At 37.1% G+C, this 27269-nt stretch overlaps 2 protein-coding genes across 13 annotated transcripts in view; both read right to left on the bottom strand.

The window, feature by feature from the left end:
* Positions 1 to 988: 988 nt before the first annotated feature.
* Positions 989 to 7333, bottom strand: LOC125659745 (peroxisomal sarcosine oxidase-like). Its single transcript, XM_048891508.2, has 8 exons — positions 7182 to 7333; positions 6088 to 6239; positions 5459 to 5672; positions 4425 to 4607; positions 4211 to 4339; positions 3961 to 4110; positions 3294 to 3369; positions 989 to 2542 (listed from the first exon to the last, which is right to left on the bottom strand). The coding sequence occupies exons 1-8, from the start codon at positions 7281 to 7283 to the stop codon at positions 2415 to 2417; spliced, it is 1134 nt and encodes a 377-aa protein (XP_048747465.2). The 5' UTR covers positions 7284 to 7333; the 3' UTR covers positions 989 to 2414.
* A 12950-nt stretch (positions 7334 to 20283) lies between these two features.
* The window catches only part of LOC125659022 (fibroblast growth factor receptor 4-like), a 31283-nt gene continuing 24297 nt past the window's right edge, over positions 20284 to 27269 (bottom strand). For 6 of the 12 annotated variants that reach the window (XM_056150471.1, XM_048890537.2, XM_048890535.2 and 3 more), the window contains 9 exons: positions 26993 to 27040; positions 26036 to 26232; positions 25196 to 25362; positions 24938 to 25053; positions 24729 to 24839; positions 24285 to 24604; positions 23859 to 23929; positions 23081 to 23375; positions 20284 to 22882 (listed from right to left, as the gene is read on the bottom strand). In XM_056150471.1, coding sequence (XP_056006446.1) covers positions 22718 to 22882; positions 23081 to 23375; positions 23859 to 23929; positions 24285 to 24604; positions 24729 to 24839; positions 24938 to 25053; positions 25196 to 25362; positions 26036 to 26232; positions 26993 to 27040 — 1490 coding nt within the window. In that variant the 3' untranslated portion in view covers positions 20284 to 22717. The remainder of the gene's footprint in view (positions 22883 to 23080; positions 23376 to 23858; positions 23930 to 24284; positions 24605 to 24728; positions 24840 to 24937; positions 25054 to 25195; positions 25363 to 26035; positions 26233 to 26992; positions 27041 to 27269) is intronic. The other 6 variants (XM_056150469.1, XM_048890533.2, XM_056150472.1 and 3 more) reach the window with 3 other exon arrangements.

Here is a 27269-nt window from a genome sequence, read left to right as displayed (position 1 = left end):
TTTAAGTGGTATTTGTGAAAGGTCAAATTCAATTAATGTTACATTAGACCGAGTTTACGAGATTTCTTTATAATTAGTAAATTCATAATTGTCCAAGGTAGAGACTTCGATATTGACGGTATCCATTTGACGGCCGGAGATTTAGAAGAATGTTCCTCTAAGGGGTGGAGTGTTAAAACCACCATTAAAATTCACTGTATCTATACACACTCTTCATAAAAAAGTAGTTTAATATTCCATAAATGAGCATTGGGATCAGTTTTAAAGGTCACGGCGCAGGCGCCTCTCCGACAAGAAATGTGCACTTTTTTTTTTTTTTTAGCTCACCTGAACTAAAGGTTAAGTGAGATTTTCTACCGGTAATCGAAATTTGTCTGTTGTTTGTCACCAGCTGTGGTGTGAACTTTTGAACATGGGAATAATGATTGATAAAAAAATCTTCGAAAAATCACAAATGAACAATGGCAGGGCCAAGGTAACTCGAGTGATGTGGCCAATGGGCGTTTTTTTTTTTTTTTTTTCTTTTTTATTGCATTTAATTGGGTGTAATGTTTTCACCTTTCTTTTTGTTATATTCTATTGAGATTTCTTTCTTTTGACGCCTATACTGTGTTATGTCGAGTTTGTTAAGGATATACAATACATGTCATAACGCAAGAATGAAGAGGTTATGATCACGGGTATAGGTTAAAGCTGTATGACCCGATGTCCATGTATTTTTTTTGTGTACATAATTACTTTAAAGCAGATTAAGTACTTTATAAAGTTATTAACTTTCCCTTAATTACATACTTGAAAACATCTGCATGTAAAAGAAAACAGTGCGAATATTATTTAGAAAGTAAATATAGTGGCTACATATATAAATCATCCCATAATAGACGTCTATAAATAGACCCACGCGCGTCAGGGGAATCCCAACATGATGTATTAACTCATACACAACTGACTAGTTTTAAGGCTGAAAGAACGTAAAACAACGAATTACCAAGAGGTATTTGATATTTTTATTTTTATTAAACTTATGGTACGGTACTGTTATAACAAAATACACAACTTCACACAGATAATACCATCGATGATCTTAAAGTTTGAACTGGTCACGTGACTGTCACTCGAAATGGCAGAGTGACGCGGTTATTTGTAAACATCGATTTAAAATCAAATTATTTGGGTTAAAACAGGTGAAATAATTTATGATATGTCGTACAGTCTCATAACTACATACGTGCGATGATTTAATAGCGTTTTTACGAGATGGAAAAAAATATTGTAATTCGGACCATACAGCTTTAAGAACACGGATACTTTTACAACAAATGTTCAGTAATACAAGACTAGGATAAAGACCCCCCACTATGAAAGTTATTGCTAGGGTAGAAATACGAGAAGGGATTAGTACAAGCACACTGGCCCTCGGGTGAACGAATGTTATACAAAGTATGAAAGCCTTGAATGTGTGTGTGTGCGTTTTAGTGGATGTTGGTATCAGAAAAATGTCGATTCAGCAGAATTTAATCACCCTTGGTGAGCAATTGACACAGAATGTATACTAGTAAATAGCATATAGTACATTTCGATAGCATTTAATTCTCGTCGATGAACAACAACAGTAACATCCACAATATTTTAACCCGTGTACAATGAATACAGATGTCTACAGTGAATGTCAATTATCGACATCCCCTACAAACATAATCAATGCATTTGATTCTGCATAATATACTGTAACTATTAATATTAGAAATCTGTTTAGATATGTCCAGTCGATATCGACAGCATTTGATACCCCTCCCCTCCCCTTTCGCTTAACGCATACTAGTAACTATCAGAAATGTAGATCTTCAAGATGTTGTCCGTTGATTGACAAGTAATATACATTATATATTTCATACATGATTTCAGTAAAACACGATTATAGCGAAGTGATTTTCATTCCCTGTAAATTTTAAACATACATGTATTACGAACCCATTGGATATAACGAATTACATTTATAATGAACGAAAACGGTTGGTCCCCGGCACTTCGCTATAGGCACGTTTTACTGTAGTAGAGTCTCTGGTTACATAGAATAACACACGACCAGTTGAAGACCCCCTCCTTACAATACAAGGGTTCGGAGTGCACCCAGGATAGACAGACTCGGGAGGGGGGGGGGGGGGTCCCTGACACTTTATGACATACAGTCAAACCTGTATTAAGAGACCGTCCAACGGAGAATGGAAAAATGGTCACATATGACAGGTGGTCTCTTAATACAGGTTGCCTATTTTCCGCAGTCAATGCAGAAAATTTCGCAAATAATATATGGCAGTTTTGAAAATCCTCGGTGTCGTTTGATTTAGAGGTCAGCTCAGTTTAAAGTCCGGGAGACCTTCAATAATTAAAGTGCGGAATATGCATGTAATAGTTCAGAGCTGATGTTTGGGGGGAAGAAATCTGTCTATTCGACATTTTGTCAGATCGTAGGACAGCTGCCTCCTCAGGACTAGTTCCGATAGTAGTTTTCCCACTACAGGCGCTAGCTTGAAACCATGCCCTGTATTCAAGTAAAAAAAAGTGTCAACAGTTCATTTATATCAAGGTAATAATTTAAAAAACAGATCATTTATATCAAGATGATAATTAAACAGATCTTAAGATGCTAATTAAACTGATCATTTATATCAAGATGATAATTAAACAGATCTTAAGATGCTAATTAAACAGATCATTTATATCAAGATGATAATTAAATGTCGATCCACAGATGATGGAAACTGAAAGTACAAACGGCTAAAAATGTTTGAAATATGGACGTAAATGACGAGTGTCTTTCTCTATAAATATTAAAAATCTATCGAAAAAATGCATTGTCTCACAACACGCCTGGGAAGTATTTATTTATTTGTTTGATAATGTTTGCAGAAGAGAAGATGGTAAGCGACACGCTTAAAGCTGGAGAGTTAAGCAAAATAGGCTCGTATTTCTCTGATCATGATTGTTGTCCATTTTCCAATATTGTTACAATTTCTAATAAGAATCTGATAAGCAAGGCACCAATTAATTTTTGCGAAATATAGGATCAGAAACGTTTTCTATTTAAATTCCACGTACCCCATTTGACACTTGGGACATCCACCCTATATATGCTGAGCTAACCTGGTTCCCGTGGCCTTCCGATGTCAAAAGAACTCTGAGAACATCGGAAGGCCTTGGGAACCAGGCTAATGCTGAGCTCACGCTTTGATGTTTGAAGTTTGTTTTCTGAATATATTTATATTATATGGAAAAATGTTTAAAATAATTACCAGAGAACCCTGCTCCAATGATTATGTTTTTCCACCTCGGATGGTTGTCTAGAATAAACTGTTTGTCAGGCGTCATCTGTAAAGAGATGGACGAACCAACACAAAGTGAAAAAATATCGAAAATATTCAGGAAAACTCATATATCTGTCAGTGGTAATTACGATATCAATCATAGATCAGTATATCATTGAATAATCCGGAGTTCTCCGATTGGCTGAGACTAAGAGCAATAAAAGTAATAGTCACCGCTTCATGTCCTTGAGGTGAATAAAAAGGTGAAGATAACGAACAATCTGCTAACTCCTATAGGGAATACAAAATTGAGAGTTGGGCAAACACTGACTCCTGGATATACCAGAGCTGGGAACAGGTGCCTAGGAGGAGTAAACATCCCCTGTCGACCGGTCAAACCATATGTCTTGATCAGGTAAACGGAGTAATCCGTAGTCAAAAACGGTCTAACAATTGATATGAAACACGTTAGACAGCATTTGACCCAATGATAGGTTGTATTGGTGAATGAGATCCTTAGATTATGTAGTGTTGTGTGAATAGATCAGTATTCATAATTCACATACACATTACATAGCGGAAGACCAATTCGTCTTCTCGGCTCTTGCCACATTTCTATATATATTTTAAAAGAATCCTTGACACCCCTACTGACCGTATAGATACAGGTTTCTGTGACGGAGGGGACTGTTTCCAACCCCGGAAGGTGTTCGGACACGTATTTCTGTACTGTTTCCGTGACGTAATTCGTATTTACTGCATCCCTGTCATCGGGGTCTATTTCCGGTCCATCGTGAAGACAGGCCTGTCAAATTCATATCATATAGTATATAAACGTTACATCATTAGTGTTTGGTAATTATGATTATATATATACATCTCCATTTCACTTCAGTATTTCGTACCTTGACGTGGCCAGGGTATTCAAAACACGGCATCACATACACGCTACCATACATGAAAGTCGGGAACTTCTGTATCGAATATTGACCTCGCCACTTCTCTTTCCAGTAATGGACAGAGATCCGTATCGGCTACCAGAATACAAAATAGCATGTATAAACTTAAGCTTTCAACAAATCATCTTCATCTTAAATCTGGTATTAAGAAAATGTAGACCTTCATTGGAAGATGAAGACCTAGAGATGGCAGGAACTTTGTTGTCCACGGACCCACTGTGATGACCACGTGAGACGTCTGGTACGTGGACTTAGACGTCTTCACAGTGACCACGTCTCCGGGAATAACTTGAAGTACCGGTTCACCGTCATTAATTGTTCCTCCGTGTCTTTTAAAACATTCCTGCGAAATTAAGAAAAAAAATCGAACTAAGGGAATACCGAATGTGTTTTCCAAACATAGCAAGGTTGAAATGAATATCGACGGAGAGACTTCACGCTATTTTCCTACGCGAGTAAACTGTTATACTATCGTCAGAACCCAACGGGTTTCTCTCTGTAACAATGCAGTGTAAAAACTGAGAGAAAACCTTGCTGTTATATATTTCATTGAAAAATATCTTTTGTTTGAAAAATCGAGCTACACACACACACACTCTCTCTCTCTCTCTCTCTCTCTCTCTCTCTAATTACTGTAAAATCTAAGGCATTTATTACAAAATATCTGGACATGGCTGTTCATGGTTTTATTAAAACAATTGCAGAAATATGACACCTAAAACTTTATAAGAGTGGAACGAAACCCTAGAGTACGTGTGATGTTCTTACAGTCATATACTATGTATGGCTGGGCAGGAACAGAACCACGACACCGAGACCAGAAGCGGTGGATATCTGTATTGTTAATGATGCAAAAAATACTCTAAATTGAACCCAGATAATTCTATGAAATAATTTAGAACAGCGATTGTTTCAATGAATTATATAATAAGAAAAAATACAAGTTTACTCATTTATGGCTCTACGCTACATACTTAAGGAGACATTAGAAGCGATGTCAAGTTTAATCGTTTCAAACCCCATACAATACGAATTCATAGGCGTAAGTAATCTCAGCTCTGATTCATAGACCATTCGAACATTCTTCTTTCAAAGGTGACCATATATATCTAAAAGATTGCTGAAATAATTACGAATCAGTTCGTGTAAATATAAAGCTATGTTTGACAGGAAGTGCATACAGTGTACAGCTACCTGAAAGGCACTCAGGGCTTTGTCCGCCCTCAGTATCCCCCCGCTGTGGTCAAGGACACCTATAGTGGACGCTGGAACATTTATCATGGGGTACCTCGATTTTATGTCATTATGACTAATTATGTCATATTTAACTCCGTGCTTTCTTAGTGATGTCAGCGTATCCTTGATGAAAGGGTCTTCGGGAGTCCCAACAGATAAGTAGCCACAGTTCCTAGGAATGCAACGATTTTATAAACAATGCAGTTATCCTCTCCACTAGGACATGCTTATTGTCAAGTAATAACTCGTCTAGACCTGTCACATGACATCTTACTGCAATAGATTTTAGTATATGGCTATAGTGACATCTATGTCAAAATCACTCATCATCGACAGAGACCAGTTCATTGTCAGGAACAGAGATTAAAGTGCCGATCTGAACATATCGTAATATCGTAGTGTATTCATATAGTGTCTGTATATACCAACCACCTCTCTAAGTACTCACCTGATAAAATGGCCAAGCGTTAATGCAGCTATAACGTAATTAACTAAAACATCTGAAGATTAATAGATACAGCTAGATTTCAGATAAGGTCCACGACGTTTGCCTTTTAAAAAATGTATGTGGCCTCTTTACTACTTACTCAAATATATTAATGCAGGACTCTCGTTCTAGATCTCGCCAAAGCACGTGGGCTTCTTTCATCATAACAGCGTAATGATCGTCACTGGCGTAGGCAATTCGCGTGATGCGGCTTTGTCCATGTGAACTGCCTCGTGAGTGTGGAAGTGGAAACTATATAAAACAACTGTACATATATAGTACATATGTACATGGTATTACAACACTCAACTACTAAATAAAACAAAAGTACATATATAGTACATGGTATTACAACACTCAACTACCTAGACGTTTCAAATGATGTCTTCACCTTCCCATATATCTCTATTACTAGAATACAAGTAGGATTTATAAACAGTTGAGAAGATCATGAAAATCAACATTTGTCGATCAGTTGCCAGAGTCTGATGAGCTGTTGAAGCCGAACACCATTTACTGATAAACATTATTCCTCCGCGAAACTCACGATATTTAAGTCACAAAGACCGTAAAGGTATCGGTCCCTTTTCAAATGCAGGTACCAGTGCAATGTACTCAGCGTATTCCACAGAACACGACAAGTCCGGAACAGACTTCCATACTCTCCTCTACACAGAACACGAGTCCCGAACAGACTTCCATACTCTCCTCTAATCTGAACATGACAAGTCCGGAACAGACTTCCATACTCTCCGCTACACAGAACATGACAAGTCCCGAACAGACTTCCATACTCTCCGCTACACTGAACACGACAAGTCCCGAACAGACTTCCATACTCTCCTCTACACAGAACATGACAAGTCCGGAACAGACTTCCATACTCTCCTCTACACAGAACACGAGTCCCGAACAGACTTCCATACTCTCCGCTACACTGAACACGACAAGTCCCGAACAGACTTCCATACTCTCCGCTACACTGAACACGACAAGTCCCGAACAGACTTCCATACTCTCCGCTATACTGAACACGACAAGTCCCGAACAGACTTCCATACTCTCCGCTACACAGAACACGACAAGTCCCGAACAGACTTCCATACTCTCCTCTACACAGAACATGACAAGTCCCGAACAGACTTCCATACTCTCCTCTACGCTGTATATTGTGGTAACTTCCTTTTCACTTACCTGTTCAAGTAGCAAGGTTCTTTGTCCATTTTTGGCGAGGGTGTAGGCAGTTGCTGACCCTTCGATCCCGGCCCCTATCACCACCGCGTCATACATGGCCATTCACGGTAAACTACCGGTACTGCCGTTTCGATGACAATATTATGGATGGCGAAAAGGGTGAAAAAAATACGTCTCGAACAAAATATACAAACGATCAGCAATGCAAAGCGACACAGATATTTTCCGAATTAACGCTAGGTGGCTTGTAACTTGTAAGAGTAATTCATCCATTAAATGAATGCGCTCAAACAACTATGATTATCATTTTCAATCAAACATTTTTACTTATCATTTATCAGTTTATCAGTCATTTTCTCTAATGGTTACATAGAAAACACGAGAGTCACTTTTAGAAACAGTTCACCCGAGACCATATTTTGTTCGATGTTAAAAATTTTGTCAGTTATGAAAAATATATGTAATACAATTTGACAATTTCGACAAATTACATACGGGTATTAAAGGAGTGTTGGTCTACTGAATGAAAGGAGAACACGATGCATATTTTTGAAGGGATGACGTTTATGATGCGCGCGAGAAAATATTTAAAAATATTAGACGCATCATGGACGATGAGGGTCTCGTTTAAAGTATTGTACAGAATAATGATTTTATGTTAAACATGAAATTTAACTCCCCCTCCATTGCTCAATGTGGTTCTCTCTGCCCTGTTTCCGTCTGGCTGTCTTCTGAATGTATCCCGCAAAACAACCTGCATGCTGTCCACGCTTTCATTTTGACATGCAACGTCACGTGATCATGAATATTTCGAAATTGGGCGTGCACTATCCGGCTCATCGTCGCAAACCACGGATTATTGTTTCATCCGACTCAGAGAATACATAATGAAATAGGAAATTAGCTTGATTACTTTTTAATCCGACTCAGTTAAATTGCGCATAAAGTGTAACCATATAGAACTTATATAGCTTGATATAAAACACATGCCTTTTATTCCTACGGGAGTATCCAAAGATTACGGCGTATAGCTTTAAGAAACTACTTTGAATTTCAAAACCCTTATCCATTCATGAATTTATTATTCATCTAAATATTCAAACAAGTGAAAGGGGTAATTTTGCGACCAGAAATTGAATGTGCCAACACGACTCTTACGAAATAGATTATTGCACATAGTATGTATGTACATGTATATCAACGTGCGTGAGATTTCAATACATAAGACACTGAACATCTTTGTCCTCGTTTGATTTTCGATGATCATTTAAAAAGAAAAATTAAAAGATATTGATGGTCTTAATTAATCACGATACGTAACACGGGTGAAATAGAGAACAGGGGTTTAATGAAAAGTTGAAATCTTGTTAGAGTGATACATTTGTACATTGCATGAGCATCAAAGATCTACTCATTTCAAATCGCCGAAGATTTTGGACAGAGTTGTCTGGGTAAAATTGTCGCTTAACCTGGGCCAAATTGTGTGGATGACTAAGTGAATGACCTATACGTGAAAGGTGAAGATAACGAACAGTGATCAATCTCATAACTCCTATAAAGGTGAAGATAACGAACAGTGATCAATCTCATAACTCCTATAAAGGTGAAGATAACGAACAATGATCAATCTCATAACTCCTATAAGCATTACAAAATAGAGTTGGGCAAACACGGACCCCTGGATATACCAGAGGTGGGATCACGTGCCTAGGAGGAGTATATTGTTAATTTGGAGAACACCTGCTTCGTATTGTGTTGTGCCAAAAATTTGGCAATGGTGACCGTTCATTTTGAAATGAACCTGTTCATTTCAGCACGTATACCTTGTTCCTTGTGTATCAGTAATTATAATTTTTTAAAACCCAATTTGCCCCCCATAAAATATACGTTGACTGCGATGGGCTCACCTAATACGTTTTTACGTAAGGTTTTATCACTATGACCCATTGGCCGTGAATAACTAGGAAGCGGAGAAACTTATCGTAAACACACACACACAAGCACGTGTTGACTGAAATATCTTGCTTTCGCAGGTCACACTCTTTGATAACGATAGACGGCAAATGACATTGTTGTCCTAGCCCAGCTTGACGCGATATTACAGAAGCGTATTGCTGCCAATTGATATAATTTTTTGTTATGTCGTACGTACGAGATACTAAGTCATACGAACGACATACTAAGTCGTAATTACGAGATAATAAGTCATATAAACGACATACACTAAGTCGTACGTACGACATAATAAGTCGTTATAACGAGATACTAAGTCGTAATAACGAGATAATAAGTCATAGGAACGAGATACTAAGTCGTAATAACGAGATAATAAGTCGTACGAACGAGATACTAATTTAAGTCGTAATAACGAGGTAATAAGTCGTAATAACGAGATACTAAGTCTTTATAACGAGATACTAAGTCGTAATAACGAGATACTAAGTCGTTATAACGAGATACCAAGTCGTACGTACGAGATAATAAGTCGTAGGAACGAGATACTAAGTCGTAGGAACGAGATACTAAGTCGTAATAACGAGATACTAAGTCGTTATTACGACATAATTAAGCCGTATGAATGACATAATTTCACCATACAACAAGTATGGACGGCGTAAAAACAGTTGATGTGCTTGTGAAGTTTTATTTCAATTTAGGATTTAACCACAAAGAAATTTTGCAGTCGCGAGCTTTTTATAATGGGATCGTTGTTAATATTAGAAGCTTGAGACGTCTTTTGGCAAAAATGGGTTTGTTTCGCCGCAAAGGTTATTCGAATATTCTTGATGAAGCTATGTTTATAACGGAACAAGTTGACAACTCAGGTCAGTTACATGGATATAAACTTTTACACTTGAAGTGTATCAAGAATGGTTTTGTTGTGAATCAGGAGAAATGTCCACGCCCCTGTCTTGTAAAACAGTTACAAATCCTAAATCATACTGTAAATGTTTTGTGTCATTGTTTGAATATTCATGAGGATTTTCGCGGGGCTCATGAAATCCGTACAGAATGTTTGCTTTCCGCTAGAAAAACTTTTGCTAAACACACAGAACGTCACTTTCGAAAAGCGATACAAACACTATGGACGATTTTTGGGTTATCCCACATGGACCAACAAAAACATTTAACATTATTGCATTGAAGGTAAGTTTTATAATTGATAAAAAAACAAAAAAAAAACAAACATCGGTTGTGTTTTTCCTCACCGGTGGAGTTGTTATGTCCTTGATACATTTCCATTTCTATCCCTTTTTTAAATTTCTATATTAAACAAAAACAGCAATGTCCATTCATCATATAATAGCATTATTACACAATCAGCAATATCAAACGCACAATTTAGAACATAAACGTACTTTGTATCAAGCATATTGTCACAGTTTCAGGAATATCTCTTGAGAAAGTTTTATAATCTTGATAAAGACCAAGGTGCAATATCATAAGCAAACCAAGTATAAGCTTGGTGTTTTCTGTCATTGTAAAAGTTTTTAATCCAAAATATGACTGTAATCCAATTCTAAGACCTTGACCTTGATAAAAATTAGAATTGGTGAAAAGTTCATAGTAAATCATTAAGTATCATACAAGCTTTTATGAAAAGCAAGAGTTACTACTGCCTCTTGGTTATATGTCTATGCACGGTATAAAAATTCCAATGAACATGCTCTCCATCAAAGTTTGGAGAATTTACAAAAGCTTTAAATTCAATGGTCTCAAAAGTATTCAGTTTTCCTTTGGAGACAAAGGGAATGAAGGTCAGGACAATGCTAAATTAATTCTTGCTCTGTACTAGCTGGTATTGTCAAAACCCCTACTCTTTGAATCTGTAACTTTTAGTAAATATAAAAGACTGAAGCGTTCATGGGTGTATTTTTGATGTTTGGCATCAATAAGCATGATCTGGAAAAAACTTCTAAGGAACATTGCAATTTTGAGAAATAACCATTCTTGTAAAACCATGTGCTTCTAAGGGCTGTTTTGAGGATATTACTTGTGCATAAAGTTTCTGTCTCATGTGTCCAAAACAAAATTGTCTTACTTAACAAAGTAAAAAAAATTGAAAAAAAAAATTTGACAAAACAGTTGGAACATGGTATTTATTGAAAGCTCTTTGCTTGGTCAAAAAAGAACTGCGAAGAAGTTAACCGAAATTATCTTTCATGATTAGAAACATCTTCGCCTGCTTCGAGGCAACATCGTCAACATCGATCAATGAATTTAGAGTTGTACGTGTACATGAGTAAGAATTCCAACAACCAATCAACTTAATGATGCCTCCCTGGCCGGGCAGTGTTTTAAATTCATAAATTCGTCGTCTAATAAGTCGGTAAAATGATTAGTTTTAAGAGCCTACCATTGTTTGGAAATGCCGTCTGCCATCTTGTTTTGTCCAATTCTGCACACGATCATGACAGTGATGCATCTGCTTCAGACTCAATGTGACAGACTAGTATTCGTTTATCATTCTAAGGTAGCAGGGGACAGTTTCGCACTATAGGCCCGGTCAACTTTTTCAAAAAATGGAATTACCCCGTATTTGAAGTGATATTACATGTGTAAAAATGTATACAATAATTTTAGGATGCATGTCAAATGTAGCTGAGTGCTTAGTAAAAATGTTGATATACAACATGTAGGTGTCACCATGATTCCTAGCATATAGATGGGTGCAAATACGAAACTAAGACACGTGGTCAGTTGCTGAAGAAATTCCGGTGAAAACATGCAGGGTCTAGCAAAAGGTCTGTAGCTGTGAGGGAAGGTGGATGGCCCCATATGAGAGGTAGATTTTTGAGAAGGGCAGATAGGGTTCTTGATTGTGCACAGTGTCTAAATCCCCATGTTTGGTACTGTGATGGTGTGGGGGTGGTGCGGATTAGCCCAAATGAGGGAAAATCAAAGCAAAAAAGGGGAACCTGCTCAGAGCATGTTTTGTGCACCAGCACCAGTATTTATAGATGACATGTAATTTAGGGTCATAATTTATTAACTACACTAATATGAAATACAAGTATGGACATAAAAGGGAAATATGATTTTTCATTAGTCTGTCATAATCTGACTTTGGTGTATACCCCCTATCCACATGTTTCAAAACCAAAGAAACTGTCCCCTGCCACCTAAGTAAATATTATAATAGAATTCTCTCACAGTAATCCGATTATCATTTCCTTCCAATTTTAACACTTGCTTAGTAATAGATGCAAAAGATATCATGGGTGAAAGGGATTTTGATCTTTTACATGCCTCTTTACTGAAAGCAGCAGCAAAAGGCGGGCAAGCCTTGTAGCTCAATGTATCTTTAAGATACGCAAGTTGCAAGAAAGACTACACCTATGATCCGAGTGTAATGAGGTCCGATATATTGTCCAGAGATGGTAATCTGGACAAAATTGCCGAGGCGCTTTATCCAGAAGATGGCCCATTAGATATTTGTCCTGTGAAAGTGTACGGGGGTGGCAATTGCTTGTATAGGGCCCTCTCTGAAGCCATTTTGGTCATGAAGAGAGACATATCGAACTTCGTGTCATGGCCGTATTAGAACTTGTAAACAATTCGAGAAAGTATGCGTCACAGGCAACTTACGACAAAATGTGTTCTCATCCCACAAGTGTACAATATGTTGTGGAGACGTCAGTATCGGACAGATCACTTGTATCGGGGAATTTTCTCAAGTCGATCCAGAATGAAACTCTAATTTCAATCAAATCAGGGGAATATTGTTCTTTTATTCATTTTTTCGCAGCGGCAAATGCCCTGAATCATCCAATAGATAGCATTTATCCAACAATACAAAATGTTGCTGTAAACAGATATTTTCTTCATGAAGAAATAAAGCATTTTCGGATGAAAAGGTACGTCAGGGTTCCCCCATCTACATCATGTGGTCACACACTGAAAATAGCAACCCAAACAATTGGTCACCAAATCATGTTGTGGTTTGTTTCCCAGTTTTACCTACTGAATCCAATGAAATGAAGGAGCCTGCCCATAAAAAGTCAAAACTTTGTATTGATTCAGATGATACCCCGGAAATCACCATGGACTCACAAAATGAAAAGACGGATATTAAATCTGATGATAATGAATTTATTACGACAACAGAACATGATAAAGATAAAACATCTTTTGACGATTCGGATTTTTCTGATCTTGGTAAAATTGTAACAGGTGCAAAAAAGTTGAACACAATGTCCTCAGCTGAAAAGATGAGTTATATTCAGAATCAACCCTTGCCAGACGATGTCGCCAAGTTAAAAACAGGTCGTGCTCAAACAACGAATACGGGTGAACTCAAAAAGACTTTATCATTTCAATCTTCTTGGATGAATCAGTTTTCATGGTTGACCTTCAGCAAACTGTTAAATGGCGGTCTGTGTAAGTTTTGTGTCATGTTCCCTCAGTCAGATGTCCAACATCAAAATACATCTGTTACGCAACCTTTTACTGCGTACAAGAAAACCCTTGGAAAAACATCTGCCCTTTTAAAGCATCAAAATTCAGAACACCACAAGAGTGCCAAATCTGTTTATCACACAACCAAGATGACATCCGAAGTACCATCTTCGTCTCTTCCGTATAAACTCAATCAGCAAAATCAGGCACAGTATCAGTACAACATAAAGTTGCTTGAGAAAATAGTAGATGCGATCATTCTTTGTGGGGAAACAAAATATTCCTCTCCGAGAACACAGAGATGATACCACAAGTGATTCCTCAAATAAAGGTAATTTCCTGGCAATATTACAGTTGTTGGCAAAGCATGATGAACAGCTCTGGTCTCATCTACAGAAAGCAAAAAAGAATGCCATATATACCAGCAAAACCATTCAGAATGAGGTTATCCAACTCATTGGAAATCACATCACAGGTAAAATTTTGAAGGGTTTACAAGGGAGGGTTTTTTATTCCATCATAGCCGATGAGGTAACTGACAAGTACGCTAACAAAGAAGTTTTAGTCTTGTGTCTCAGATTTCTAGATACTAGAGAACACCCTGCCATCATTAAGGAGGAATTTCTTGACTTTGCAAATATAGGCAGAACTACTGGGGAAGCAATTGCTGATAAACTTATTGAAATCCTCCGCTTGCTTGCAATTCCGATTGAGAACATGCGATGGTGCAGTAGTAATGGCATCGAAAAAACGGGGGTGTCAGGGACGAGTCAAGTCTCTAAACCAATTAGCTTTGTACACACACTGTCTGGGTCATGTATTGAATCTGAGCACCGCTTCAGCCTGCAAAGTACCCCTTGTGAGGAATATGATAGATGTCCTTAATTCAGTGTTTATTTTCTTTGACAGTTCCCCTAAACGACAAGGGTTTCTTGGGACTATTATAGAAAATGATGGGTCTGTAGATTTTTCCAGAATTAAACTAGTTGGACTCTGTAAGACTAGGTGGGTTGAGCTTCATATCTGTTTTGATGTGTTCTACGCTATGTACAAGTTCGTCATCAAATGTCTGCAGCACATTCTCAATCAAAACCTTGATAAAAGTACCAGTGAAGACTGGTCTTAGGATAGACAAACTAAAGTGACCGCACAGGGGCTTTTGGCTTCGATGACGTCCTTCTCTGTGTTGATAACATTTGTGTTTGTAGGGTATGTCCTAGATACAATAAAGCCTTTGACTCCCAAACTTCAGAAAAGAGATATTGACATTCTCACTGCAAGTAAGTTAATTGAGGAACACGTGGATAGGATCAAAGAAATTCGTAGAGCGGTAGATACCGAATTGGAGTATTGCTTTGAAGATGCAAAACAAATTGCAGAAGACCTTGATATACATATGTAGTGATTAAAACCCCAAGGGTTTGCTCCAGGCAGTAACACAGAGAAAATGTCTCCACAAGTAATCCAAAAGATTATTATAGATCTGTCGTGGCCATTCCATTTCTGGACATTTTCCTCAGTGAATTAAATACGAGGTTTCAGAAAGAAGATCTGGCGGCATATTCGATATGCTCTTTGTTGCCTGTCAATGTGACAAATATTTCACACGAGGAATTGTCCAAACTTCCCCCAGAACTAATATTTTGGGGGAGCGACCTGCCTTGTCTTTCTGTAAAGGGCTTGGAGAAAGAACTAAGAGATTGGAGACGTTACTGTGTTAACATGAGCAAAGAAACTTCAGACAAACTCTGCAATCTGCTCAATCTTTTCAATTTTGTAGATGGGGACGTTTTTCCGAACGTGAAAATTCTTCTTCACATTGGATGTGTTTTACCTATCACAACATGTAAGGCCGAAAGATCCTTTTCTGGATTAAATCAAGAGTTATTACATGCGCAGTACTATGCAAGAGGACAGATTGACTGGGCTTGCACTAATTGCATCTTCACCATTCATTAGAAATTGACCAAAAGGAAATTGTACAATCATTTATCAGGCAAGGAAAACGAAGATTATTTCAGTCAAACCTCTTTAGCTAAATAACACTTCCTACCAGAAAACATCAATACACGACAAAAAGGTCGCCCGCGTGGTGCAGTGGTTATATAGAGCGTTTCCTTCGAGAGTTGGAAAATAAAGGGTTGAACATTATATCACGGGTTCGATTTTGTGAAAAGGTTTGACCCCCTGGAAAAAATTTCTGGATCCGCGCCTGAGTAAACCTATCCAGAGGCTCTAAATGAAGCAAAATTACATCATTGTCTTCCCGTACTAAAATTTGATATCTTTATGCTACATGTATATATTCAATAGAACCGAAATCTTTATTTTGATAAAATCTTATAGTTAATCTTAATTTTATCAATGACTATGTTTAAAGTTATACAAAACTATAAAAATAGCACATCTTCAGCCGTAATTACGGGGTCAGAAGTCGCCTATACTTGGTAACTCTATCTCACACGCGCGCGCGTGCTGGCGTGTATGTATGTTAAAAAATGAACAAACATCAGCATATTTCCGAGTTATCTCTCTTCACTCAGTATATCATGTCAAGTTTCGAATACGTTATGAATTAAAACAAATTCGCCCAGTACTCATTGTTTGTGCGCCCAAACCAGTGTTATAGGCACCATAACTCGCACAAGGTAATTCTGTCATCAGAATTCACAGGGTAATTATGACATCACAATTCACACACAGTAATTCTGACATCACAATTCGCATAGAGTAATTCTGACATTATAGTTCACACACAGTAATTCTGACATCACAATTCACACACAGTAATTCTAACATCACAATTCAAACACAGTAATTCTAACATCACAATTCAAACACAGTTATTCTAACGTCACAATTTAAACACAGTAATTCTGACATCACAATTCACATGCATTAATTCTAACCTCACAATTCACATACAGTAATTCTGACATCACAATTCACATGCAGTCATTCTGACATCATAATTCACATGCAGTAATTCTAACCTCACAATTCACATACAGTAATTCTGAATTACAATTCAAACACAGTAATTCTGACATCACAATTCACATGCAATCATTCTGACATCATAATTCACATGCAGTAATTCTAACCTCACAATTCACATACAGTAATTCTGACATCACAATTCACACACAGTAATTCTGACATCATAATTCGCACAAAGTATTTTTGACATCATAATTCACATGCAGTAATTCTGACATCACAATTCACATGCAGTCATTCTGACATCATAATTCACATGCAGTAATCCAGGACATCACAATATTCACATAGTAATTCTGACATTACAATATTCACATAGGAATTCTGACACTACAATATTCACATAGGAATTCTGACACTACAATATTCACATAGTAATTCTGACATCACAATTCACATCCAGTAATTCTGACATCACAATTCGCACACAGTAATTCTGATATCATAATTAGCACACAGTAATTCTGACGTCACAATTCACATGCAGTAATTTTGACATCACAATTCACACACAGTAATTCTGACATCACAATTCGCATAGAGTAATTCTGACATCACAATTCACTCACAGTAATTCTGACATCACAATTCACATGCAGTAATTCTGACATCACAATTCACACAGTAATTCTGACATCACAATTCAAACACAGTAATTCTGACATCACAATTCAAACACAGTAATTATGACATCACAATTCACACACAGTAATTCTGACATCACAATTCACACACAGTAATTATGACATCACAATTCACACACAGTAATTCTAACGTCACAATTTAAACACAGTAATTCAGGATATCACAATAATCACAGAGTAATTCTGACATTACAATATTCACATAGTAATTCTGACATCACAAATCAAACACAGTAATTCTGACATCACAATTCACACAAAGTGATTCTGGTATCACAATTCACATACAGTAATTCTGACATCACAATTACGAAAAAATTACGCTATTTTGCATGCGCGTAATTTTCGTTGAAAACATTCCATTCCGTGAGCTGGCCACTACCCACCCACCCCAAAGTTCTGGAAGGTTGAAAGTTCGTATCACACACATAATTAATCCATCTAGATGATCTTGTAATAATGTATGTTTAAAAGATGTTTTTATGAATGTTCTATATATCTGTGTGTGATCACTAAATTAGACAAAAATAATGTGAATATATTGTTCAAGTACATGTCATACTAACTGTACATAATAAACAGATTCTGTTCTAGTTGCATGTACAGTGATCCCCCGTTATAACGCCAACATTTGTACCTCGGCAATTTTGGCATTATAACGGGGGTGGCATTATATCGGGTGAGGGTGTGTGTGTGTACAGCTGTCATAAGAAATTAAACAAATTTTATCTCCTACATCAATGTGCTATTAGATTTCGGTGTGTCTGCTATACTCAGATTAAAAAAAAACCCTGCATATTTGAACGCAGATGCATATGATTATCGTTTACGTAACTTATTATCTGCTCCAAACTTTGATACCTGGAGGACTAACGGCGGATAATTGGTTAAGTCTGCTCACTGAAATTTTTCTGCCGTTGATTGGCGATAATTAGCGGGGGTGATTAGAACGGTAATTGACCAAATCGTACCTGTAAATAGGTTGGCGGATGGCGGTATGCGGGAGATGGCGTTATAACGGGGTTTTACATAGCGAGGAAAACGGGACTTAGAACTCTTTTGGCGATATGCGGGGGTGGCATTATAACGGGGGATCACTGTACATTACCTATATAAAAGTTTTAGGAATGGGGAGCGTAGCGAGAAAAATATATACCTATATATACATAGTTTTCTTTGAATGTATCTATTGAATAGACTGTTCTCAGTAAATACAGACATTTTATGATGTTAAACAGAAAGGTTAAGGTCATATGGAAAGGTCAAGGCTGATTACTACATTACATGGCGTGCAGGTCCGTAGCTGCCAATACGCAAATACACGACTGCGTACACAACATTTAAGAGAGAGAGAGAGAGAGAGAGAGAGAGAGAGAGAGAGAGAGAGAGAGAGAGATTTCCGTTAAAATATTTGTGCCTAGAAATAACTGCATTATACAGTCACGGTTTATAATTCATTCAGCATCATAATGTCCATTCATTCGAATTTAAAGTCCTTTTTGAATTTCAAATCATCAACATCATGTCGAATATCACTTGAATGTACATCATAATTACATGCATGTTAGTATATGAAGTAGACGGATTAGGATATTCTTTGTAATCAGTAACATTTATCATACATGTACCAGTCGAAAACAACGAGAGAAAAATTCGTAAAACGAATGTAAAGTCAGCTCAAGTACACACAGCGAGTTCGCATACTAAAGCGCTATACAGAATAATTTTGTGAATTCTTTTGGGTTTGGAAATTGACAAGAAACCCTGTTTCTATGCACAGAAACTAAGTGGGTGATTTCATTGATAAAACCCAGGAGCTTCGCCCCTGCCCCCACCAGGATTTTGCCCTGGACCCACTGGGGGCCTCAAGGCGGCACCCAGACCCCTTGCCATACTTTGCGTACACTTCATTTTCTTTCTGGCTACATCACAAAGATACAAGGTCGAGTTAAAATTGACAAACTGTACAGATAGTATATGACCAGGTGCCCGTTATACCCACTTATCCCTAACTACATAATTAATACACGAGGTAAGTGGGCAATTACAATTTACCCTAGTTCATTTTCATGTCATAATTTTACAAGCAGTGCTGAGAAAGTGCCCGATATGTGATATAATTGGACTAAACTTCGGTCCTGTTTAGTAGACAAAATTGAGCATGTTCCAGGTCAGTGTCCACTGATGTAAAATAGACACGGGTAATCGCTTCGTTAGATTCCTCTTCCTGTGTGGGATGCGTCAAACATTGGAGTCCGAGTGCTTCGACTTGTTCTTTCATTTTTGTATCAGAATATTTCACCAGATTTGATCATCACTGTAGGATGGTAGGCAGTGGCGGATCTAAAGGGCTCTTACACCCCCCTTCTGAATATTTTTATATTAAAGGAAGTCTTGTTTTGACGTCTTCCTTTCTTGGGCGGAAGAGGTCCCCCCCCCCCCCCCCTGAAAATGTTCTGGATCCACCACTGGTAGATTTCTAACTCTCCTTGCATTATAAATGAAAATAGAAATGATAGTCCGTGGTCAGATGGAGAGCATGCTGGACTAATCATTAGGATAATTTTTTTTTAAAAAAAGGGGTGAGGCGCAAATCCAAGGGATCTTCGCAATAATGAATACTAGCTTTTTCGTAACATATTTAAAATTACAACCAAATAACTCCACAGTGGCTGATCCCTACAATTATTTCAGCAATCAGTTGTATGCAAGCTCCTGTTTGTCTACCTTGACGAAGCTGATGTCCAGAAACCTTTTTGTTTTCATTGTCCATAACAATTAATAGCAACATTTATCAGTTTTATCCAGGTCACCTCATAAAAATCCAATATTTTCTACATGTACTTAAAATCATTCTTCAAGAAAATAATGTTCCTAAAATCCCTCCGAGAGTTTAGTTTAAAAAAAAAAATCCCCAAGCTCACGTAGCGACTTCTAGCTATCAGTTACATTTTATCACATGGCCGGTGTCAAGACTGGGGACATTAAAAGTCACGAGACATTCCTGACGTTCCCCTAACACTTGACGTGGAAAACACAATTAACACAAAAACAAACAGTGGAAGCTGTAAGGTCATTTATTTCTCCTATTCCTTAGGTCACAATGTAATACTCCAAGAAAAAGTTTCAACAATTCATTACAAATATAAACATCATACCTTTCTGCTCAACATTTCAACAATTTCATGATCAACAGCATGACAGAAATCAAAGAAACAAAAAGTCCAAAAAAAAAAAAAATACTATATACACAAAACTACTACCGTGTAGAGGGAAATGCTGACTGTAATTGACAACTTCAAGAGAGTATACTCGCTGTGTGAGATGTGGGGGCCCCATTGGAAGAGATTTACTTAGGGTATTGCAGCTTTCTAGTTTCCAATCAAAATAATTTGATAATGAGTTTTCTTAGGGACATTTTTTTTTAAGGTAGCAGTTTTGTCTGGTGAGGAAAGTTGGACAACCTTTTAATATTAATAATACATGAACATTTTATAATACAATTCAAACTGACAAAAAAAAATGTATATTGTTCAACAACCTTTGAAATAAAATAAAGTTTGTCTCTGCAAACATACAACCTAGTAAGTAATTTAGGAGTGCACAAAGAGGTCTTCCCCTGGGCCAGCCTATATCAATGTAATAAAAGTGTTTCTGATGTAAAATTACAAAAAACAAGTTCATACTAAAATATCTGTTGTAAAATGAACACAAAATTGGTTAATAATATGCTGGGATACATAAAAATTATTCAACTTCTTGGCAGTGAATAAAATAAAGAGATGTCACCCTCACATACCCCCCCCCCCCCCTTTTAAAAAATAGTTTTGAATTAAACAAAGTATCAATGTAAAAAAATAATATAAATGTTGCTGGCATTTAGTGATTTCTTCATAAATATCAGACAACATTGGGTATGGTCACAAGATAAATAAAAAATTCTGTCACTGAATCATTCACTTCAACAAAGATATTCAGCATTAATATCAAATTTTGTCAGAAAGCTTTGGACACATAAAAAGTAGGAGTTAAACACAAAGAATTGATCAATAGGTCTTCAAATATATTTCAATCTTTAAAGCATATTTTAAACGTGATTACCACGCTTACGAAAACCATGTGACACTGAAAGTGACATTGACAAGATTGTTCTTCATCTCGTAAAACCCCCTATACCCCAACATTAACCCCAATCTTAATCTTAACCAAAATGCATGAAGTTAATGAACACAGTAAACTATAACAATAAGTCACATGATCAACAAACAATAAACTCTTTCATTACCCATATAAACATGGCAATGGGGACCCATTACATACAATGTTAATTACTAGCAATTACATTCAAAGTCATCTAGCTAAGCAAAATTTCGTCCAAAATAATCAATTGAAATGTTTTGAACAATAATAAACAAAAAATAAAATAAAAACCCAAACAAGAACATTTTTATGATGTGTTGGCGATCTCTTTCATTTCTTCTAGTAGTTTATTTCCATTTTTATTCTAAAAAATATAAAATTTGAATTGGATTTAGTTTTACTTTAATACCCCCCCCCCCCCCCCCCAACTAAGGCAACTATACATCTAAATTTGTAGGTAATGAGTCTTCTAATGTTCTTTGCCATCCCAGAAGGCACCATACGTAGTCCAGAGTCCGACAGCTTGCAGGTATCCCATTACAACAGAAAACGTAACAGGTTACAAATATGGATGGATTTCTTTACAATGCATTTCAACAAAATATGGATAATTCGTTGTATCTATTTCTAAGTCTTTCATTGGTGTAACTATCGCATTCAAAACAAAATTAACAGAAACGATTCCTGCTTTTTGTTACATACACTGAATGTGGAATTCTTCACTTAGAAGTATGCTAATCTACATGATCAATAAAACGTTTGTTCCTTTGAACTTTGGTAAGTAGTATATAAAGCACTTGTTTGATCATCGACGAATGTTCAGACTGGGAGTCCACTCCAAATCTAGCCAAGTTTCCCTTGGTTAAAACGTCTAGGTGATCATGCCGTGAATCTTTGTAATGTGAACATGTTTAAACACTGGCCTCTGCACAACCATGAACACAGTAGCGGTGCGTATGAACCAAGGTCTGTCTGACATTCTGCGCAATGCATCATGGGACTATCAAATGATTATGATGTCACAATACTTACCGAGTGTTATTAAAAGCAATAATATGCCCTATGTTAACGGAACACTACACAACATTCAGTATAACGTGTGCCTCCACTGTAAACCAAGAGGTCTTTTTAGCATGCACTGTTGCTTGCTTGTGTCAGTTTGCATAGATTTTCTCCGATTGCAACGCTACAACTCAAAGTCACCGAGGGTTTCTTTTTAACATTGGAGAGCGGTCCACACTCCTGGGCGTCCATGCTTTCAACATTAACTTTGTGCTGGTTCACCCTCTGCTTGTGTATACAGTGAAATAAAGCTGCCAATCCAAAAAGTTTTGAGACAGTTCTCTCCCTCCACTATGACACCTCCTCCTTATCGGAATCACTACTACTGTTTGTGTGGCTGATCACTTCATCCGACACACTGCTACAACTCCGAGACATTGAGGAATATTGGCTATCTGACGTGCTGATGTGCGTTTCAAGGAGAGGCATCACTCCCGGCTCCAAATCCAAATACTCCTATAAAAAGAAAGTAGACGCACTTTACTTGTCTGTAATTCTTAAGAATAGATTACAGTAATATGGAAGTCAATTTTGCTTGGCCCTTCAGATGTACATGTATGCAAAATAAAATGAGGGATATTTTGGGAAGAAAATTAGAGGGAGAACAATTATATTGTTCAGCGTGCAGGTTGATTTAGGGAACACACTACATACATGTATAATCCGAGCCAAGCACTTCCCGGCGTTCTTCATTCGGTCGTCACTCACCTCCCCTCGACATGTTAACATTTTATCAAGGTCTTTGACCAAGGAGAGGAATGTAGGACGACGAGCTGGGGCATCGGACCAACAGTTACTCATCAGGTTGTACATTTCCTTCGAGGCATAGGGAGGTCTCTCCATCCGATGACCACTTCGTAACAACTCAAACAGTCGCTCCACAGGCACCGAGGGGTAGGGGTTTCCTCCCAGAGTGAAGATTTCCCAAAGAAGCACTCCGTATGACCATCTGTATACAGTGTGAATGGAGATTCCAAATAAATTCAAAAATTTCAAATATATAAAAAAATAAATTCAAAGATTTTGGAGTATTGTTATTGCAAGACACCATTTTATACAATAAATACACAATAATTAGAAGATTTTGTTACAGAATTTTTTCTGTTAATATATTATTAGTTATAAGGATTCTTTGCAGGGTATATGGACTCACATTCCCTGTCAAAGTTCACATTCTTCTGAGCCGTCAGGCCCTACCAAGATCCATATAACAAATATGTCCTACTGCAGAGCGATCAATGTAGAAATAAATAATGCTTATTTTACAAAGTGGTTTTCACTAAGTATATAGATCTATCAAAGTCATTCTGTATCCCATCTAATCTTAGCAGGGTACATGGCCTCGTATTCTCAGCTTGTCATCCAATCAAATACCTAGATTATTCTCTGCAGGAGGACATAAGAAAATATTGTGCTGGGTTGTAAAACTTACACATCACTTTTTGAGGTATATTTTCTATCGAATAAGGCTTCAGGAGCCATCCATTTCACTGGAAGACGACCCTGTCAAAAAAGAAATGAAGATTGTTTCAATGAGGAGTACTTGAATCACGGAGCAAGAAAAACATTCCTCTTGCATGAGAACACAACAGACTTTGTATTCCTGGGTACTTGATGCCACATGTGAATAATTATTGCCGTGTAGATTGACATTACTACAATGGGCATCAGTTAAAGATGAAAGCTGCTGCCTTAAATTCTTGGGCACTTGAGAGATGTTTTCTCTAACCATTTTTCATGTTCCAGGAAATGCGTACTTGAACCATAATTAAATAAAGAATACATAACACAATTACCTCTCAGTATTTACGATATTTTGTTTTCAGTGTGAATAAATTAATAATAATTTTCGCCTTACATCTCCTGTTTTCCTGTAGTAATCGATGTTCGTCACATTTCTTGTTAAACCGAAATCAGCTATTTTTAGCACATAGTCCTCCGCCACTAGCACATTTCTGGCCGCTAAATCTCTGTGGATGCACTGACGAGAGGATAAGTAGTCCATGCCCCTGGCTATCTGATATGAAAATGAAATCAAATCTTTCTCGGAGAGAGTCTCTTTTGAAGTGTTGTCTTCGCCCACAGGTTTCTCGTACCCACTATTGGGCGGCCTCCTGCTGCGAAGAAAATCACGCAAGTTTCCGTTCGGAGCGAATTCCACAATTACATACAACGGCCCTGTAACGAGAAACATTCATAATATCAAACTTGTACTTTCAATAAATCACGTATCATAATTTGAAATTTTATTTCATAGTAACCTTCAAAAAATATTTTTATTACAAAGTCGGACTGTACAAACCATTCTGAGTGCAACAGCCCAGTAGATTGATGATGTTCTTGTGACTACCGATAAGTTTCATAACCTCCATCTCCTGAATTAGGTCGGTAAGCTCACGATCTGTGGCATCCTCTGTTTATAAAAAGTCAAATGTCAATGTTTACTGAAGAAATCAAATATCTATGTATCTACAATAATCATTGAGTGAAATTAATTAACATGCCTCCTACCTTTCAACATTTTGACTGCCACTGTTGTGACTCCATTTTTGCCTGATATGCCATGTGCATCTCCTTTTATCACGACACCAAAGGCTCCTTCACCCAAAGTCTTACCCATGACAAGTCTGAAACAAATATTTCATCATTCATTATCTCCATACAAGTGAAAAATTCTTAAGAAGGATGCTAACCAATCAATCAAAAAAAATTCTAATATGTTAGTCTTGCATACTGCATATTTCAAAACACAGGATGTTCATTGCATACCTTTCTCTCGAGAACTCCCAGTTTTTATCAAGCGGAAGGTCGTACTCTGACATCACGGTTAGGTCAGATGACAGACGACGACGCTGATTTGTTTGCTCAATTCGAACTTGGGGGACAATCAGAGCTTGACCTTCCTGTCCAATCTTGTTGGGGTAATAAATCTCATTCTGTTTAATAAAGAAAAAAATCTTCATCCAGATTTTGTATAAATTCACAGACTTACAAAATGCTGATTTCCGAACGTATGACTTAATTCTAGGCTAAAAATGAAGTTCAAAGAAATATTACAGTTGCTAAGTTACTATGACAGTTGCTAAGTTACTATGACAGTTGATATGTTACTATGACAGTTGCTAAGTTACTATGACAGTTGCTAAGTTATTATGACAGTTGTAAAGTTTTTATGACAGTTGTAGTTACTATGACAGTTGCTATGTTACTATGACAGTTGCTATGTTATATGATAGTTGCTAGGTTACTATGCCAGCTGTTAAGTTATTATGACAGTTGTAGTTACTATGACAGTTGCTATGTTAATATGATCGTTGCTAGGTTACTATGCCAACTGTTAAGTTATGACAGTTGCTCAGTTACTATGCCAGTTGCTATGTTATTATGACAGTAGCTAATTTAATATGACAGTTGCTAAATTACTATGAGACAGTTGCTAATCTACTATGACAGTTGCTAACTTACTAAAACAGTTGTTAATTTACAGTGACAGTTGCTAACTTACTAAGACAGTTGTTAATTTACAGTGACAGTTGCTAAATTACTATGTCGGTTGCTGTGTTACTATGACAGTTGCTAGGTTACAATGATAGTTCCTAGGTTACTTACTGGTCTCATGACTATGACCCTCTTGACATTGGTGAATTTCTTGCCCCTCAGCTTCCACCTCCTCCAGCACACAGCGAAGATAACCAGGACAACAAGTAGGACAGAAGAACAGACCACAGTAATGATAATGACCAGGGTCATATTGTTCCTGGGGGGTGGGAATTGCTGAATGACTTTGGCTGATTCTGGAACTGGTTCTGTAACAACAATACCTGCTTTGAGCACTTGTCAACTTGTGAAACTATTGGAATGGCAGTCTTGCACAAAAGTGTCTTTTCCTCCCTCAAAATACCCACAATTCAACAGTGTGCATTTTCTACTGCAATTTAATTAATGTGCTCTATCTATCTACCATTATTTAAACTTGAATATATAAAATCAGCATTGAAGGAAACACTTCCCATCTTTGTCATGAAAATTATTGACAGTATAGATGTAAGTGGCTACTGTGTGGATCATGCAAGTCTACCATCACCAATACAGTTTAATTAATGTCATAAATGTAAAAAAAAGAAAAAAAAAAAAAAAAAAAGGAAATCATGCTTACTTGACTTTAACTGTCAAACGATGGGTCTGAGGTTTTATCTGATAAGGGGGGAGTGAAATTAGGCAAGGCAGATACCTATTTCAGAATAGCTTACCATTATTTCACATACTAATTTACAAAGGGGAGTATTACAGAAGGGTGCATCTGGAAAGAAATTCTCTTTTTACATAACTGTGCATTTTGTTCATACCCTCCCCTCATGCAAATGAAAAAAGATGATAAATTTCTGAATGTAAATGATACATGTCTGGGTTTTTATAAAGCATGTTTCTTGTTATGGCAGTGAAGTTTACGATGCTACACACAATGATTCCGGTTTAACTGTCTTGGGTTAAATACAATCTTGGTAGTCACTCATGCAACATTTCATTAGTGTTGGTTACTTGGGTGAAATTTGACTAAACACTTACCCAGCAGAGAGTCAGCTGTGGAATTTGTGCAGTTATCACATTTTGAATCTTCAAAATAAGACATGCAGGAAAATGTGGTGGTTACTAAATACTGATTTTTTTTTTTTGGGTAAAGTTTTAGTTTTTAGGGGAAATCAAATGTAGCAACCGTGAGCCACATTTAATAAAGATATTGGAAAATGAAAGGGCGCCAACATACAGAGAGAGAGAGAGAGAAAAAAAAATCAAGGTGAAAAATATAGGTGATGTTATCAATTGTTAATTAAACAACAATCAT

Source organism: Ostrea edulis, chromosome 9 (assembly GCF_947568905.1).
Source record: "Ostrea edulis chromosome 9, xbOstEdul1.1, whole genome shotgun sequence".
Taxonomy (NCBI): domain Eukaryota; kingdom Metazoa; phylum Mollusca; class Bivalvia; order Ostreida; family Ostreidae; genus Ostrea; species Ostrea edulis.
The sequence above is the reverse complement of the archived record's forward strand: the minus strand, read 5'-3'. Positions and strand labels throughout refer to the sequence as shown.